This window comes from Chaetodon trifascialis, chromosome 6, assembly GCF_039877785.1.
Source record: "Chaetodon trifascialis isolate fChaTrf1 chromosome 6, fChaTrf1.hap1, whole genome shotgun sequence".
NCBI lineage: Eukaryota > Metazoa > Chordata > Actinopteri > Chaetodontiformes > Chaetodontidae > Chaetodon > Chaetodon trifascialis.
The window spans coordinates 24,381,876-24,396,817 of NC_092061.1; the positions used below are offsets into that span (position 1 = coordinate 24,381,876).

Below are 14,942 nucleotides of genomic sequence, written 5' to 3' on the forward strand. Positions count from 1 at the left end.
AGCCCACACCTCCAATGACATCAGAGGACTCCGATCGTAGTGTCAAGTTAATGAGAATGTAACTAAACATCAGTGACAATACCTTCAAAACAGGAACATTTCTTATATTTTTCCACGATAAATTACAGATTCCCCAGTTTTCCTCTGCATTATGTGTCGCTAATTCACTGCACCCACTGTCAAGTAATGCTCAGTGCAGAGCCATTTTCATTGTTTTATTTACTTTGTGTCATGGCAACAGTATTACTACATGCATGCAATGAATGTGGGCATTATTTTGAAAACCGGAAGTTATCTTTATCTTTGATTCGAGCTCACTTGACATCGTTTGGGTTCTTCGAGTAAAAAGTGTTACAGTGTAAAATCGAGGTAGAAGCCTAGCAGGAGATCTGTCAGTCCAAATAACGACCGTGTCGGAGCCACAGGACCTTCGCTGTTGTCGTAAGGCTCCGATCTGCTAAGATGACAGAGCTGAGGCACCGTGGAGCCAGAGACACCGACCAGACGTTACAGCAGCAGGCGTCAGAGGACAAGGTAACGTTAGCCATTAGAAAGCGAGGCTAACGCTAGTTAGCCAGCAGGCTGTTTGAGAGTCTAATAGCGATATCCTGTGGCTCGTGTAGCTACAGAAAAAAATCCTGTCAAAATGACTACAATTCGGCGCTTAACGTTGCTTTTACTTTTGGTTTAATCGCGTGTTTTTATCGAAATAACAACTGAAGCCGCTGAAATACACCATACAAATCATCCGCCATACAGCTCATATTTTAGTCTTGATTGGCTGATGCTGCTCACCGTCTTCCTGGGTGTGCTTTCGCCGTGAAAACAGGCAAACCAAATGGATAGACTCGTTTTTTTTTTAATTGAAATTAACTTTGCTGTTTTTATTAGGCATTATGCTCTTTGTTCAGTAAAAACATGAAGTTATATTTGAAGCGGTGTGTTGTAAGAAGCTGTAAAATATGTGGTGGATGTTGGTGAGACGTTTTGCAGCAGCCTCATGCTCGGTCTGCATCACGGCTTCACAAAGCCTGAAGGGGATCGCTCCATGTCGCCTCCTGCTGAAGACACATCGCCTTATTGCTTTTATGTGTTTTATTTCTCCAGCAGCGTTGGCAAAAGTCAGCTGCGTACTCCAGCGTGTTTATAGTTACTGCTAAACGGCGAGAGTCTCTGACATCGTCCCTGTCAGTGTAACGACATTAGTTTGGCTGCTCTGACAACAACAACAACAACAACAACAACAACAACAACAACAACAACAACAACAGCAACAACAACTGCTTCAAGCACACTCGTGTCTCACAAGATCTCCTTATTACTGTCGTGAAATAAACGCACTGTGTGTGCTGTCAACATGGATGTCAGAGTTGTTTCCCAGTAAATAGTCGGAGCCAGGAAAGGGGCGTGGTGATGGATGCAGGGGTCTATTTAGGACGCGATCACCGAAAAGCGGAGATGGAAAGAGTTGAGACATTAGTGTCCCCTCAACAAACCCCACAGGAGAATGGTCTTTTACCAGAGAAGCCTTTCAGTGCTCTCACTTTTTCTCACTGTCTTCTATTTGATGAGTTTGTGTCGTTTCAGAGCAGCTTGGCACAGAGTTTTTAATGAAGTTGCCTGTCAGGTTATGTAATCAGTTCATTCATTTAATTAGGTATGGTGCTATTTAGGTGCTATTCCAACTATTTTAAGTAGGTGTTGAATGTCAAACTGATCGTATCTCATGTCTCTCTGCCAACATCTTTTTTTCCTCTTCATTATCATCTGTATTAGTAACTTTGAAGTTTCTACCAATGCAGAATATCTAGCCAGAGTTTTTAAGTTAACCCTTAATTTGTCAGCAGTTTGTGAAGTAAACTTTTAAATGCAGATGTGAACCTCACATGTCTATGCTGAATACATTTTGTGAAGTGAAAGCCCTTTTTACATTTTGAATTAATAGCAGTCCTCCACCTAGAACAAAAGCTGGAGAAGAACAGGGATTTATTTCGAGTGGGGCAAGCTGTGAAATCAGTCTGCCACAATAAGTGTCCTGTGTGGATGTGAAAATTCAGGCAAAAGTAAATTGACATGTAGTAAATGTGAGGGAAGACCACAAGACAAAGTTTCTAAATCACATGAAGCTGCTCTGGATGATTTCTGCAGCGATCTCACCAAGTAAACGGTGGGGAAAAAGTTTGTAAAAAGGTGATTATTAAATCTGTTCTGGCCCTGGTGTGACCTTTTTTTTTATCTGGATCAGCTTTATGAGAAGAGCTTTCAAGTATTTGACATTGGTTTATGAAATGAGGACAAGGACATTAGTCAAAGTATTTTGACCAGGAGTTTACTGAAATTCAATTCACAAATTCATGAATGAGTCATACTTTGATCAAAGTTCAGAAACATTAAAGATGCATAAAACTCCAGCTGCAACACCACTCCTGGATGTCTGCACGATGCCTCATCTGGTTGTGTGTTCTTATCAAAGACAGTGTGGTTGTTCAGGCTGTGATGGGAAATCACTTTCTAAATGACCTTCTGAACCCACACGGGGTCTTCAGCTGTGGCTGATGAAGGCGCAGCACGACACAGCTGAAAACCTGAATTACAAACCTCCTCTGTTTCTTTTTGCTGTACTTCTTAGGGACCCTCACACCTCTTGGTTTAGACATCTTCATCTTAAAGCAGTGAAACCTCAGTATAGACACACATTGCATTGCAGATTTAGCTGTTTCCGTTGCCGTTGGTCTACCAGAAAGCATGAAAGGGGAGGAGTGTGTGTGAAACGAGCGCCTATTTTTAACTCAAGCATCCTGAATGACGGCTGCTGTCTCCATAGAAACCAGCAGGCGGAGAATGGGCCTGTCTGTGTTTTCCTGTGCATGCTCCTGCTTTCATTTGGTGGGTTTTGATGGCTATTGACAGTGCATACCAGTTTGTGTTTCACAGTATGTAGCATAGAGTGCTGTGTATAATTTGAAGGATGGTCAATGAAATTTTCCAGGTCATGGAAAATGTTTTCCAAAAGAAAAGTTTTGCTTTGTTTGCGCTAAGTTGAAAGCAGAAAAGAGTACAAAGCAGCTCCACACTGCAGTGTCATCAACAGGCTGCTGTTCACTGTGTGAATGACTGTGTGTAAATATGGCTGAAGGGACAGCTATCAAAATCATCCACAGTCTGTAAAACTCTGTTAAGAGCATATTTTCAGTCAGTTTAAGTGTACAGTGTGCAAAATCCATTTCACAGCACTTTTATACTGTGGACTTTCTGTGAAACAGTGGCAGAAATGTTCCCACCTGTCCTTTGCGGTGTGTTTGCTGTCATCATTATAAAGGTAAACGTGTGGAGGGGGGCACAGAATAACAGAATATATCCAGCTGCAGTAATGTAGTAGTGTCGTCGAAGCCTGAGCGTGAGACTGAGTGGGCGTCACACAACAGCGAGCCGACCATCTGCTGTGGGAGTGTGAGGTGAGAGCTCTGTTGGTCACCAGCAGCAGAGATGTCAGCTGGAGGTGGAAAGCGAAAGGACAATGTGACTTGGAGAAACCTCTCCGTTTTCATCAGGCGAGCTGTGGGGGGGCGTAACTGCCGCTGTCTGATGACATCCATCCTTTGATTGTTGTTACCATGGAGAGGCGGAGATCAGTGTGTTGAATAGGCTGTCGGTAAACAGATGGTTCTGAGGAATCAACAATATGGATGGAGATGATTTGGTGCAGTGTTTAGCTGCCCACACACAACCCTGCACTGGCAGTCCTGCTGATATTTGCTTAATACTGATGAATCTGCTGCTGTTTGTTCAGAGATTTGTTTGACAACATACCAGTTCAGAGAGAGTATATGCTTATTAAGAATGAGGTGTTTATGATGGGACTGGGCTGACAGGTTCTGGGCTTTAAAGGTATTACACCTCTATAATCCACCCACACTGGTGTATTTTGGCTAATTAGACCTAATTAGCAGTGTGCATGGGGTGGTGTATTTTTTGAGTCACTAATCCGAAAACCAGCTGCACAAAAGCAGTGTTAGGAATGGACAAAGCTGTGTGTTTGTCTGCTCTAACGTCAGCTACAAACGTTAGAATGCCAGGCTAACTAGCGTACTTCCTGCAGCCGTAACCTAGTGTCATTTCAAAGCTAACTGCATTATTATTATTATATTATAGGTTACGTTAGAAAAATTCAGGACTGACACATCCACTGTGAGGGAGCTAAGATGCTAGTATCTGAGAGTTTAGGCTAATGGTTGCGGCTCTGTCCTGCTCTATGGTTGATTTGTAGAAGAATGTTGTAATAATCTTTTAATTTGTAATGCTTTAGCATAATGCTAGAGTTCAGAAGCTTTACCCTGCAGTACAACACTAATGCAACTGGTTGAGTGACTTTGTCTCAGACATGCAGCTTTAGCTTCTTTTGGTACATTATTTATGTCTACAGGCATCACTTGCATATTTGAGAACCTTTTGCAGGGTTATCATTTTAAAGGAGCCAGCTGGAAACAGTAAAGAGTCAGTGAGACTCACAGTGTTTGTTAGCTCGCTCACTGTGGCTGATGAAATTAGTTTTAGCCAACAAGTCGGACACTATTTTGGAAACAACATAGACATGTCGATGAATTTCTGTATCCAGCTTGGGCACATGACAGTTTGTTTCCTAATAAGGTTATGTGAAACACTGAGAAATGTATTGTGAGAAATTTTTATGCCAGGACAACTGACATGTTTTCTGTGGGGAACCAAAATACCAAGAGACGAAGCTGGATATTATATCATATGTTATTTTGCTTGATGTTTACACTGTGACATTCTTTCAGCTGCTCAGGCCCCGTGCTGCTGCTAATATGGGATATGTTGCCCTATCAGATCTTTGCTAAATGTCAGTGTCTCTCTTCTCCTCTGTCTGTTTGGTTGTCAGGGTTCAGACGGGGAGCTGAAGTCGGAAAAAGATGGAGTGTCTGACAGCGAGTCCAAGTTGGACTCAGGGGTCCCAGAGGTTCCGGTCCCTCCTGATGACACCCCTGTGGTTCTGAACAAGGCCCTGTCTGGACTCTCTTCAAGGTACTGTCACTGTTGATGAGAAAACCATGTTGTTTTGTCTCCAGTAGTGGTGTTGAGCATGCTCAGTGAACTTCCCCTGATAGATGATCTGTTTTAAGTTTGACACCTTTTCTTTATCAAGGAACCGTTCTGTACTCTGCGTCATTCTGCGAGTCACTACATTGTTCTGTATAGAGCTAGCAACCTAAACAACAGGCCCTTCCTCCTCTTTAGGCACTGCTCCACATATGGAGGCGCCGTTTCCTTTGAACAGCAGATATGTGTTGAACTGTTTAACCTGTGTTCCAGCAGACACATTAAACCCAGGATGTCTCTGTATGAGACACAGTAACAGTTTTAACACGATGTATGGATAATTATTCATTATCGCCACACATATTAATGATAATATACATCAGGGTGTCTTGAAGGACGAGCATGACAAATGCTTCGTTTTGTTCATTAACCTCTGTGTTTCGTTCAGTTTTGAAAGGACTTTGAACTGATGTGTGTGTCTGTGTGTTACCTTCAGATGGAAGAACTGGTGGGTACGAGGCATCCTCACCTTAGCCATGATCTCCTTCTTCTTCCTCATCATCTACCTGGGCCCCATGGTGCTTATGATGATTGTGAGTGCAGCCGATGCTGATGGTGCTGTGCAAAAGCTTTGTTGCCCTACAGAAAATGTGAAGTCATTTTGTTGTGTTTCACTTCAGTGGAGTGAAACAGCGGCAGGAAAATGATTTCCAGCGCGGGCTGATGAAGAGATGTAACAGTTCACAACAGTAATGGTTTAACATGTAATGTTGAGCCACGTCTATATATCAGTATATTTATATTGGTTTCAGTGTATTGAGGTTCATAATCGCTCTCTGCACACGTTCAGCTGAACTTTATGACACAAATGAAAAATGTACTCTCATGGATTCATGGGATCCAGGCTCTCTAAGAACGTGCAAGATTGCTGCTCTTGTCATCTGGGAATTCCCTGAAAATAGGCCTGTCAGCCATTTTATGTCACTAGGACACCAGGACATAGGACGTATTCACACACACACACACACACACACACACACACGCACACACGCACACACGCACACACGCACACACGCACACACACACACACACACACACACAGAGTTGTGATGCTCCTGTAGTTTTGTCTCTGGTGACGCAGTGTGTCTCTGTGCAGGTCCTCTGTGTTCAGATCAAATGCTTCCAAGAAATCATCACCATCGGTTACAGTGTGTACCACTCGTACCACCTGCCCTGGTTCAGGACGTTGAGCTGGTGAGGACACACACAAACACAGTAACACATGCACACAATAACACACATTTTCTCGAGGTGTCATGAACACAGCAAATGTCCTTCCTTGCTTCTTTCTTATTGTGTTTTCTTGTGTTTTATATTTGTTGCAGACTTCCTGAGGTTTGTTTTGCGGCCTGATTAAATCTTGTCTAGATTGTAGATTGTGAAACCAATCAGCAAAAATAGCAAAGAGTCCTGTGAATCATCCGTGCTGTTTGATTTTAGCAGTAGTGCTGTGTAGTATAGTGTGGTAGACAGCAGCGCCCTGATGTTCAGTGTGCCACGAGTCTGAAAAATCAAAGCTATCCCATGTACAGTTAGTCGTTTTGAACTGGCAGACTGAATGCCTCACTGGCTTTTCTGCGGGCATGCTGAATCAGTCTGATGAGCTGCCGCTGTCATTAAGCCATGAGACGTGTACATTTGTTGCACCCCTCCGCCCCACAGGTACTTCCTGCTGTGCGTAAACTACTTCTTCTATGGTGAGACGGTGACAGATTACTTCTTCACACTGGTGCAAAGGGAGGAGCCGCTCCGTATCCTCAGCAAATACCACCGCTTCATCTCCTTTGCCCTCTACCTCACAGGTACAAACACCGAGCCGCCAACTGAAAATAAAGCCTGAAAGTCCTCGTGGGGGGGTTTTCACTGAACCATAATCACTTCCTGTAACATATACTGAGTTTCCACATTTATCTTTTCAATATGTAAACTCCATCTTTGTACTTGAAAGTGTCTGTACGTTTTATTGTGGCCTAACACAAAGATCAGTGTTATTATTAGGTAAGATCGTTCAGAGTTGGTTATTTCAGGCACCATGCTCACTGGAGAAGTCCCACTTCCTGTACTGCAGGTTGTCAGTTAGTAATTCAGTGCTACTAAAGCAGCTGGCTGGTGCCAAACAGGATGTGGAGGGGAAGGAAGCGCCCTGACTGTTTCTGCCGTGTGCCTTCTTAGTTCAAGGTGAAACTGAATGGTCCTTTCTCATGTTGCCATCGAGCAGAGGGCCTTTGAAGATGCTGGACTCGTACCTTGAAGTGCCAGAGTGCTCAAAAAAACTCTAAAACTTTTAAGATCCACATTATGTCGGTCTTGATTTTCTGTTCACCCCACTAAAAACTCTTTCTGTCTGACTGTTTGGCAGCATCCTCTCCTCACCTCAGTCTTGTGCACAGTATGAAACAAAAGGCTTCAGCAGTCTTGAGCTATTCACTACACATTAACTCTGGCCTTTGTCTGAAGTAGGTCAAGCTAAATTTAGTTGTGTTTGGCCAAAGATGACCAGGACATAATTAATCCGTCTCCTCTGTGAGACACTGCAGTCAGGATTATGTCCCTTCCATGTATTTCACGCAGTATTTGTCTTATTGTTGCAGGTTTCTGCATGTTTGTGCTGAGCTTGGTGAAGAAACACTACCGCCTTCAGTTCTACATGGTAAGTCGGGCCCCCTGCCTGCTCCTGGCCTCCAGCCTCAGGCAAGTGTATGGAGAAGTGGGTCAGAGGGTTGCACTGATAGAAATGTCTGGCACACGGTTATGTCATTAATTAGAAAACCAATGGTGCAGTAAAAATGGTGTAAAGAGTATCTAATCATGTAACACAACATCCATTCTGTGGGTAAGGTCCACTGAGAGCACCAAGGAACAACCCAGGTGTGTAAGGACACCCAGACAGAATAAACGTGTCGTAATCCACATACTGTGCTGCCTATGTGAAGACGTTAATCTCAGGAGGGGAGCTTTAAGATGTGCGTATGTGAGCAGCACAGCTAGTTTTTAATGTGGAGGAACAGTCTCTTCCTCCACCTGTGTCTTCCAATAAGTGTCAGTTCATCAAGTGATTATCTGGTCACAAGATCCCGTCCTGGGAAATCCCCGTCTCTGTACAGTCACTGTGCACAGCCGCCTCAGGGTGGTGCATCAGCAAGAAACCATTTCAGGACATGTTGTTACGATATGTCCAGCCTGGCAAGAACTATTTCAAGTAAAGACTCCCCATCACAGTCATGAGTGATGAGGTTTGAATCGCAGGCTAATTTGAACTTATCCGACTGTAAACATGCGTGTTTCATCTTGTGGTGTTGTTTCCACAGTTTGGTTGGACCCATGTGACTCTGCTGATTGTGGTGACTCAGTCTCACCTTATCATTCACAACCTGTTCGAGGGGATGATTTGGTGAGTAAACAGGCCAGTTGGATTAAATCGGCAGTAAAAGGTCTTCTTCTCTTTGGTGTCTGCTCCACAATTAAAATCTAATTATGCTGAAATCTAATTCATATGTTGGCATTTTTGTAGTAGTAGCTAGTAAAATCTTGACTTTCAAACAGCCTTACTGCTCACGTCTTGTTTCCGAAAGCATATTTCACATGTGTCTCTTATGTCATCTCTTCTTTATATGAATAGGTTCATTGTGCCAATTTCCTGTGTGATCTGTAATGACATCATGGCCTACATGTTTGGCTTCTTCTTCGGCCGTACCCCTCTCATCAAGGTTGGTTGTCTCACTGTAATTCTTAGCTTTATGAATCATTATTACAAGCACCAGATGTCCATTTTCATCAATCCAACTCATGTGTTACTACTGCGCAATGTTTGAAGATTGAAATGTCAGCACTGCGTGGCAAACATAATCAGCGTTGATATATTAACCTTGTATCTACACCTCGACTCTGCCCTCTGCAGCTGTCACCTAAGAAGACATGGGAGGGATTCATTGGTGGATTCTTCTCCACCATCGTGTTTGGCATCATGGTAAGATGGGATTTTTTCCCCTCGTGCCTTCATAGAGAATTCTGCATTTGCTCTGATTTGATCTGCACCATGGTGTTGACATTTTCCCACAAGTTTTAAGAATTTGAAAGATTTGGGTTCTGCACGCAGCAGCTGCAGCCAGCGATCTTTTAAAAGTGTTTTACTTGTTGTAAGTTGTGAGTTAGTGTGCACACATATGAAGCAGCAGGCTGAGCTGTAAACACTGCTCTATCCTCTCCTCCCAGCTCTCCTATGTGATGGCTGGCTGCCGCTACTTTGTGTGTCCGGTGGAGTTCAACAATGACTCCAATAGTTTCCAGGTGGACTGTGAGCCATCGGAGCTTTTCCAGCTCCAGGACTACGCCCTGCCCAGCATCCTGGAGTCTGTCACTGGATGGGTAAGACTCCCCCGCTCTCGTCCTGCTCTCATCATTTTGGCTCCACTGTGTCTCTTTGCGTCATGGCTCCATAAGTCACATTCAGACTAATGGGAATAGGTATGAATAAAATATGTGCAAAAGCCAGTATGTTGTGCCAATATGGCAAAATATATGAGGGATCCAAGACTGTGCAGAATCCTCTCCAACATTTTGGATGGTGCAATGTGTATCCAGTTAAGGAATACAGAACTAAAAAAAAGGGAAATGGGTAAAAAATGTAGGAGAACTCTTCATTATGCACTCCCTCGATCAAGCGCTGGTCTCTGTTCTGTCCTAACGCTTCCTTCCTGTCTCCACAGACAACAGTGCGTCTCTATCCGTTCCAAATCCACAGCATTGCTCTCTCCAGCTTCGCCTCCATCGTGGGACCCTTTGGTGGCTTCTTTGCCAGCGGCTTCAAGAGAGCCTTCAAGATCAAGGTAGAAATGAAGGATGCCTGTTCTTTCACTGGCAGAGTGTTTCTTTTCATGTCTGTGAATTCAACTGTAGACAGTTTAAGATTATACAGAATATACTGTGTTTTGTGCTTAATTACATATATATTTATTCTATATCTGCAAAGTTTAATATGTTGTATCTGTTAATGTCGATTTTGTTCGATTTATATTCTGTTTGAAAGAGCAGTCCATGCTCAGCACTGTCCTTTGTCCTTTCAGGATTTTGCCAACACTATCCCGGGTCACGGTGGCATTATGGACAGATTCGACTGCCAGTACCTCATGGCCACATTTGTTAATGTCTACATTGCTAGCTTCATCAGGTGAACACACGTTTTCATGAAACAATGACTCTTGACATTGTTAATTATCAGGTATTTGGCCTGTCGTCAGATTTTGTCTCAGGCACTGCACATATGCCGTTTCCAGTGATAACAGAGGCAAACAATGGGTCCTTGATTTCATACAGACAAAAGCGGCTTCTCATTTCTCTCCCTTCTGTCTTGCCAGCTGAAACCTCGACTGTAGGTGGCACATATTATCAATGATAGCTAGCTAGCTAGCTTGCTAATTATCATTAAGTCAATGAGTTGGCTGAGAACTCTTTTAGTGTCTCCAGCTGACTGGTATGCAAATGAGATCCCTGCAGGTGATTGTTAAACATGCCTTTGATGGCTACATGCATGATATGATACACCAGTACCTTGTAATGATGAAGCTGAAGCTCACAGGTCCCAGGTACTGCAGAGTAGCTAGCCAGCCTTAGTGTTACAGCACTTCATTGTAGGAAAATGTACAATGAGCCTGTTATGTAACACTTTTTGAATGCTTGTTATAGAATATCATACTTGGATAAGCAACTGCATGGTCTGTGTTATGCAGACCAGACAAATGTCTTTGAGAATGACAGTTTCAGGAATGAACAGAAGCAGAGCATGGCTGCAAACATTAGCCTGAACACGGTTGTCGTAGCATCCAGGCCTGTCTGCTGCACAGGCATGTGCTCGTCCTGAACAGCGCTTTTGCTAACATATTAATGTTAATGCCATGTAATAATATGCTGAATCTTAGCCTGTAGAAGTGTGTGTAAGCAGGCCGTGCTAATGTTGCAGCTCACCTTGAAGTTTAATCCATTCCTTTTAAGCCAAGTTACAGTTGGTAAGCTGTGATTGGACAGTCACCAATGTAGTAAAAGTTCATTCTGGTTTCATTTTGGATGGAGGATGTATGTTTGATTATCCTCTTCCTCCCCTCAGGGGCCCCAACCCCAGCAAAGTGATCCAGCAGCTCCTGGCTCTCCGTGCCGATCAGCAGCTCCACATCTTCAACTCCCTGAAGGCTCACCTGATGGAGAAGGGTCTGCTGCCAGCACTGGAGGAGGCCGCCGCCTAGAACCACCCCCACCCGCACTGGCTCACCCCGAGAGGGAGACCAGAGAGGAGGGCAGCACCGGAGGGCCCTGCGCACCCCCAGAGCTCTGGGAGACTCGCAGTGCCTCGTGTGAGCGAGAACACATCCAAGAAAAAAATCAAAACAAACAAAACCTTCAGCCTTGGGTCATTCCATTTCATTTGGGTGTGAGAGTGGAGCATCTTTGTGTTCAGACAGTGTGTGAATCATGTTTCTGACACCATTGTTTTCAGGTTGAGTTAGTGAATTACTGTACTGTTACACATTTCCATTACAGCCAACTTCTATCTATTCACACTGTTGAACAAAGCGTTGGTCAGCTGTACATTTCTACTTGTGTACAAGATAACCTCTATATACCTATTAATGTGTGTGAATATTTTATTGTACTTTCTGTTTTTGTTTTAATGCACTGCTCTCAACCCAGTTACTCACTGTATTGTTACCCCAGCTACACCCCCCTCGCCGAATTTAGGTTTTAATTTTCTTTATTGTGATTGTCTCTATTTATACATAGATGGTTTTTATATTTGGTATGTTCTAATATATCTTAATGTCTGTTTTACTCAGACTGAATCCACCTTTGCCATCAGCCATGTGCATTTCTGCGTGTGTGTTTTTCCTGTGTTTTCACTACCATTCATGATTTCAAAACCTCTCTTGCTCAGCCAAATCACTGACATTGTGATATCAGGTACTGTCAAGCAGTAATTTCCTAAGATGAATGATTATGTTACCCTGGAGTATTTGACAGGAGCAGTGCATCTTATGAACACAGAATCCAGTCTGGGAGTTGGTTGGGTCATACACCAGCACCTCTTTGCACCTGGTTGCAGCAGAAAGGCTCTCACAGATGGAGCACAGTCACATTTTATGTATCGTTAAAGGACCCATTCTGTGTTTCTACTTTTTATCTCTAACAGCTGTTAGAGGTTGTGCACATGTTCAGGACGGTGGTGGGATTGTTGCAGTCTGGCTTATATTTGTGACATTGTTGGGATGGGACAGTGCATGTAAGGCACGGTGATGGATCTACACCGACAATATCTGCTGTTGTGTGTTGTAATCTGGCCGTGTTCACAGCTTCAGAGCAGAAACCCTGAATATGTGACTATCACTGGTCATTTTGACCCGTATGTGTGACCGCTGCCGTGCCAGCTGTGGTCTCGTGCATCTGATGCTGGAGTTCGTCGATGCAGTCAGCTACTATATACACAGCAGTCAGTGTCCAAGAGGTCTTACTGTAGGATTCTGATGCTGATGCCACTGGCTCATGTTTGTTTCATTTGGTGGCAAAATATAAATTCTGAAGGTTCTCCGGCGTCAACTTCATTTCTGTCATTATGTGACCATCTGTTAAAGGGCCCTCGATCTTATGCAGGAAGATGAGTTTGTTGGTCAGTGCTGCTCAGCTTGTTGTTTAGGAAAAGACATGGGACGTAATTTCTTTTTACTATTCCACCGCAGCCTAGAAGTCAGGATATCAGCATGTGATGCATCAATTTTTAAGACTTTTAATCCATCTCTAGTCCAACTCTATCAAAGTGCAATGCTGAATTGCTGGAGGAGTCCTGCAAAGCCGCAAACACAATCTGCTCTGTTCATTTTTATTGGGTTGGATTTTTTTTTTTTTATATATATTTTTTTAATTAAATATTTTAATTTTTTTGATTTGATTTAATCTCATGACTGACTTATTTATTAGTTATTTATAATTTATACAACTGGTTGGCAGCAAATGCACTTGAATTTAAAGAAAGATTTGTAAGATGTTTTGATGGTATTGTTTCTGAAAGGTCATTTAAATTGGACTTACTCTTAAAATTTCCTAAAGATTTCAAATGTTTAGATGCTTCAAAGTGCTGTGGCCAGTTAAATCTGCTAATGGTCATTAGTCACAAGTGTCTGGCTTGTTGTTCTTTAGAGGTGTTCAGTCATCACAGCAGACATTAGATATTCAGTGTATATGAGTCCAACTGTGATCAGATCAATATTCAGCTGACCATACTCATTGATGAACCAATCATCCAGGCTGGCCATCGTGTTTGTGCACACTCATCATTTTGTTTCTATCAGAAAAGAATTGATTTCTCCTTGTTGATTGAAGCCAAATGAACTCTGGTGTTCATCTATAGCTCTGTGTGTAGGTGTGCACAGGCACAACTATTAGTGTTACAGGAGGAAACAGCAATATGAACAGTGATACAGTAGTCAGTGTAGCAGGGATGTGAAGGTCAGTATCTGGGTGTCTCTATATGGTGATAATCATATGAAACAGCTTGTAAAAGTGCTGTTGCTGGGTTATTTTGGAAATGGTTTCCTGCCTTCAGTTTCCTCTCAACATTCTGTCTTCAAAAAAAACTGACATAGATTTTCAACCAAAGGACAAACAGGATTATTTCGTAATCCAAACTTTGCTTTTGCTTCATGTGGCAATCAATTTGTGAGAGCTGACTTCGACTTTTTTCAGATGGAATGAACCACTGTACAAACCAAGCATGAATTTACATGTTTCCCCCATTTGTTTCTTTATTGATGTCATTTCCTTCGTCCTCGGTTCGTCTTGTGTGACAGCCAGCTGGTTGTACACTCAACTTGATCTTTCTTAAAGTAATTATTTTATTTACTGTAAGCAAATGAAATCTTTTCAAAGTTACTATATTGTACACGTAAGATGTTTAGAAACATGTTGAGTGTTCATAAGTATTTTTGCTTAGAGAGGAATATTTGAAGAATTATTATTGCCATATAGGAGAGAGAGTGCTGAGATAGCAGAGAAGTATTTTCTGTCTTTTCTTGCTGTGGCTTTAGTGCGGTCGGTTGTCTTCTAGGCTCTTCCCTGCTCGCTGTTGTGTGTCAACTTCTGTGTCGCAGTGCAAGTTGAAGCAACGCAGATACTTGTAGCGCTGCGTTGCATCGTCTCCCTTTGAGTAGACAGGAAGTTTCCAGAAAGTAGCTTGAGGCCGGTGCGTCTCTGGTGGTTTGATGTTTGAGGTTCTAGCCCTGCAGCTCTGTACTGCCATTTCTGTGTGGTGTTAGAGACGGCCACTAGAGAGAGCTGGAGCTCCTGTGGTCGGCTGATCGAGCGCGACACTGATGCTGCATCTGAGCAGAAAACTGCTGTTTGGTACATTCCAGTATCCCTAAAGTTAAAATTTGCTCACAGGGAGGCACAATATATGAGATACTACTATTACAAAAGAAACCTGGTTGTTTCCTTTTTTGTTTCTGGCACCCAGGAAACACCTCTGTGCCATTTTTAATCAACACGGTGCCGCTTGGCTGTTGTGAATCCTGCCCAGCCTGGACCCTGCAGAAGGAATGTATGGGAGTTGTGACTGTCCTCACATACTTTAGGCTCCCCCTTTGTGGACATTTTATTTTGTGGTATTAGATTCTCTTATAAAGCTGTATGATTTCAGTATATTATTCTTAAACTGTGCAATGGTTTGTGTTGAGTTATACATATGTCTAGAAAAAAAGCTGTACTCCTTGATGCTGAAATGTACTTCACCTTGGTTCAAAGACAATTAAAGGTATATATATATATATATATAACATCATGTGGTG

At 42.9% G+C, this 14,942-nt stretch overlaps 1 protein-coding gene across 1 annotated transcript; it reads left to right on the plus strand.

Annotated features, from left to right (window-relative positions):
* Window positions 1-319: 319 nt before the first annotated feature.
* On the plus strand, window positions 320-14,929 carry cds2 (CDP-diacylglycerol synthase (phosphatidate cytidylyltransferase) 2). Its single transcript, XM_070964674.1, has 13 exons — window positions 320-534; window positions 4,901-5,043; window positions 5,555-5,651; window positions 6,215-6,312; window positions 6,781-6,920; window positions 7,710-7,768; window positions 8,427-8,509; window positions 8,738-8,825; window positions 9,017-9,085; window positions 9,331-9,483; window positions 9,825-9,944; window positions 10,182-10,285; window positions 11,219-14,929. The coding sequence occupies exons 1-13, from the start codon at window positions 463-465 to the stop codon at window positions 11,352-11,354; spliced, it is 1,362 nt and encodes a 453-aa protein (XP_070820775.1). The 5' UTR covers window positions 320-462; the 3' UTR covers window positions 11,355-14,929.
* The last annotated feature ends 13 nt before the right edge of the window (window positions 14,930-14,942 follow it).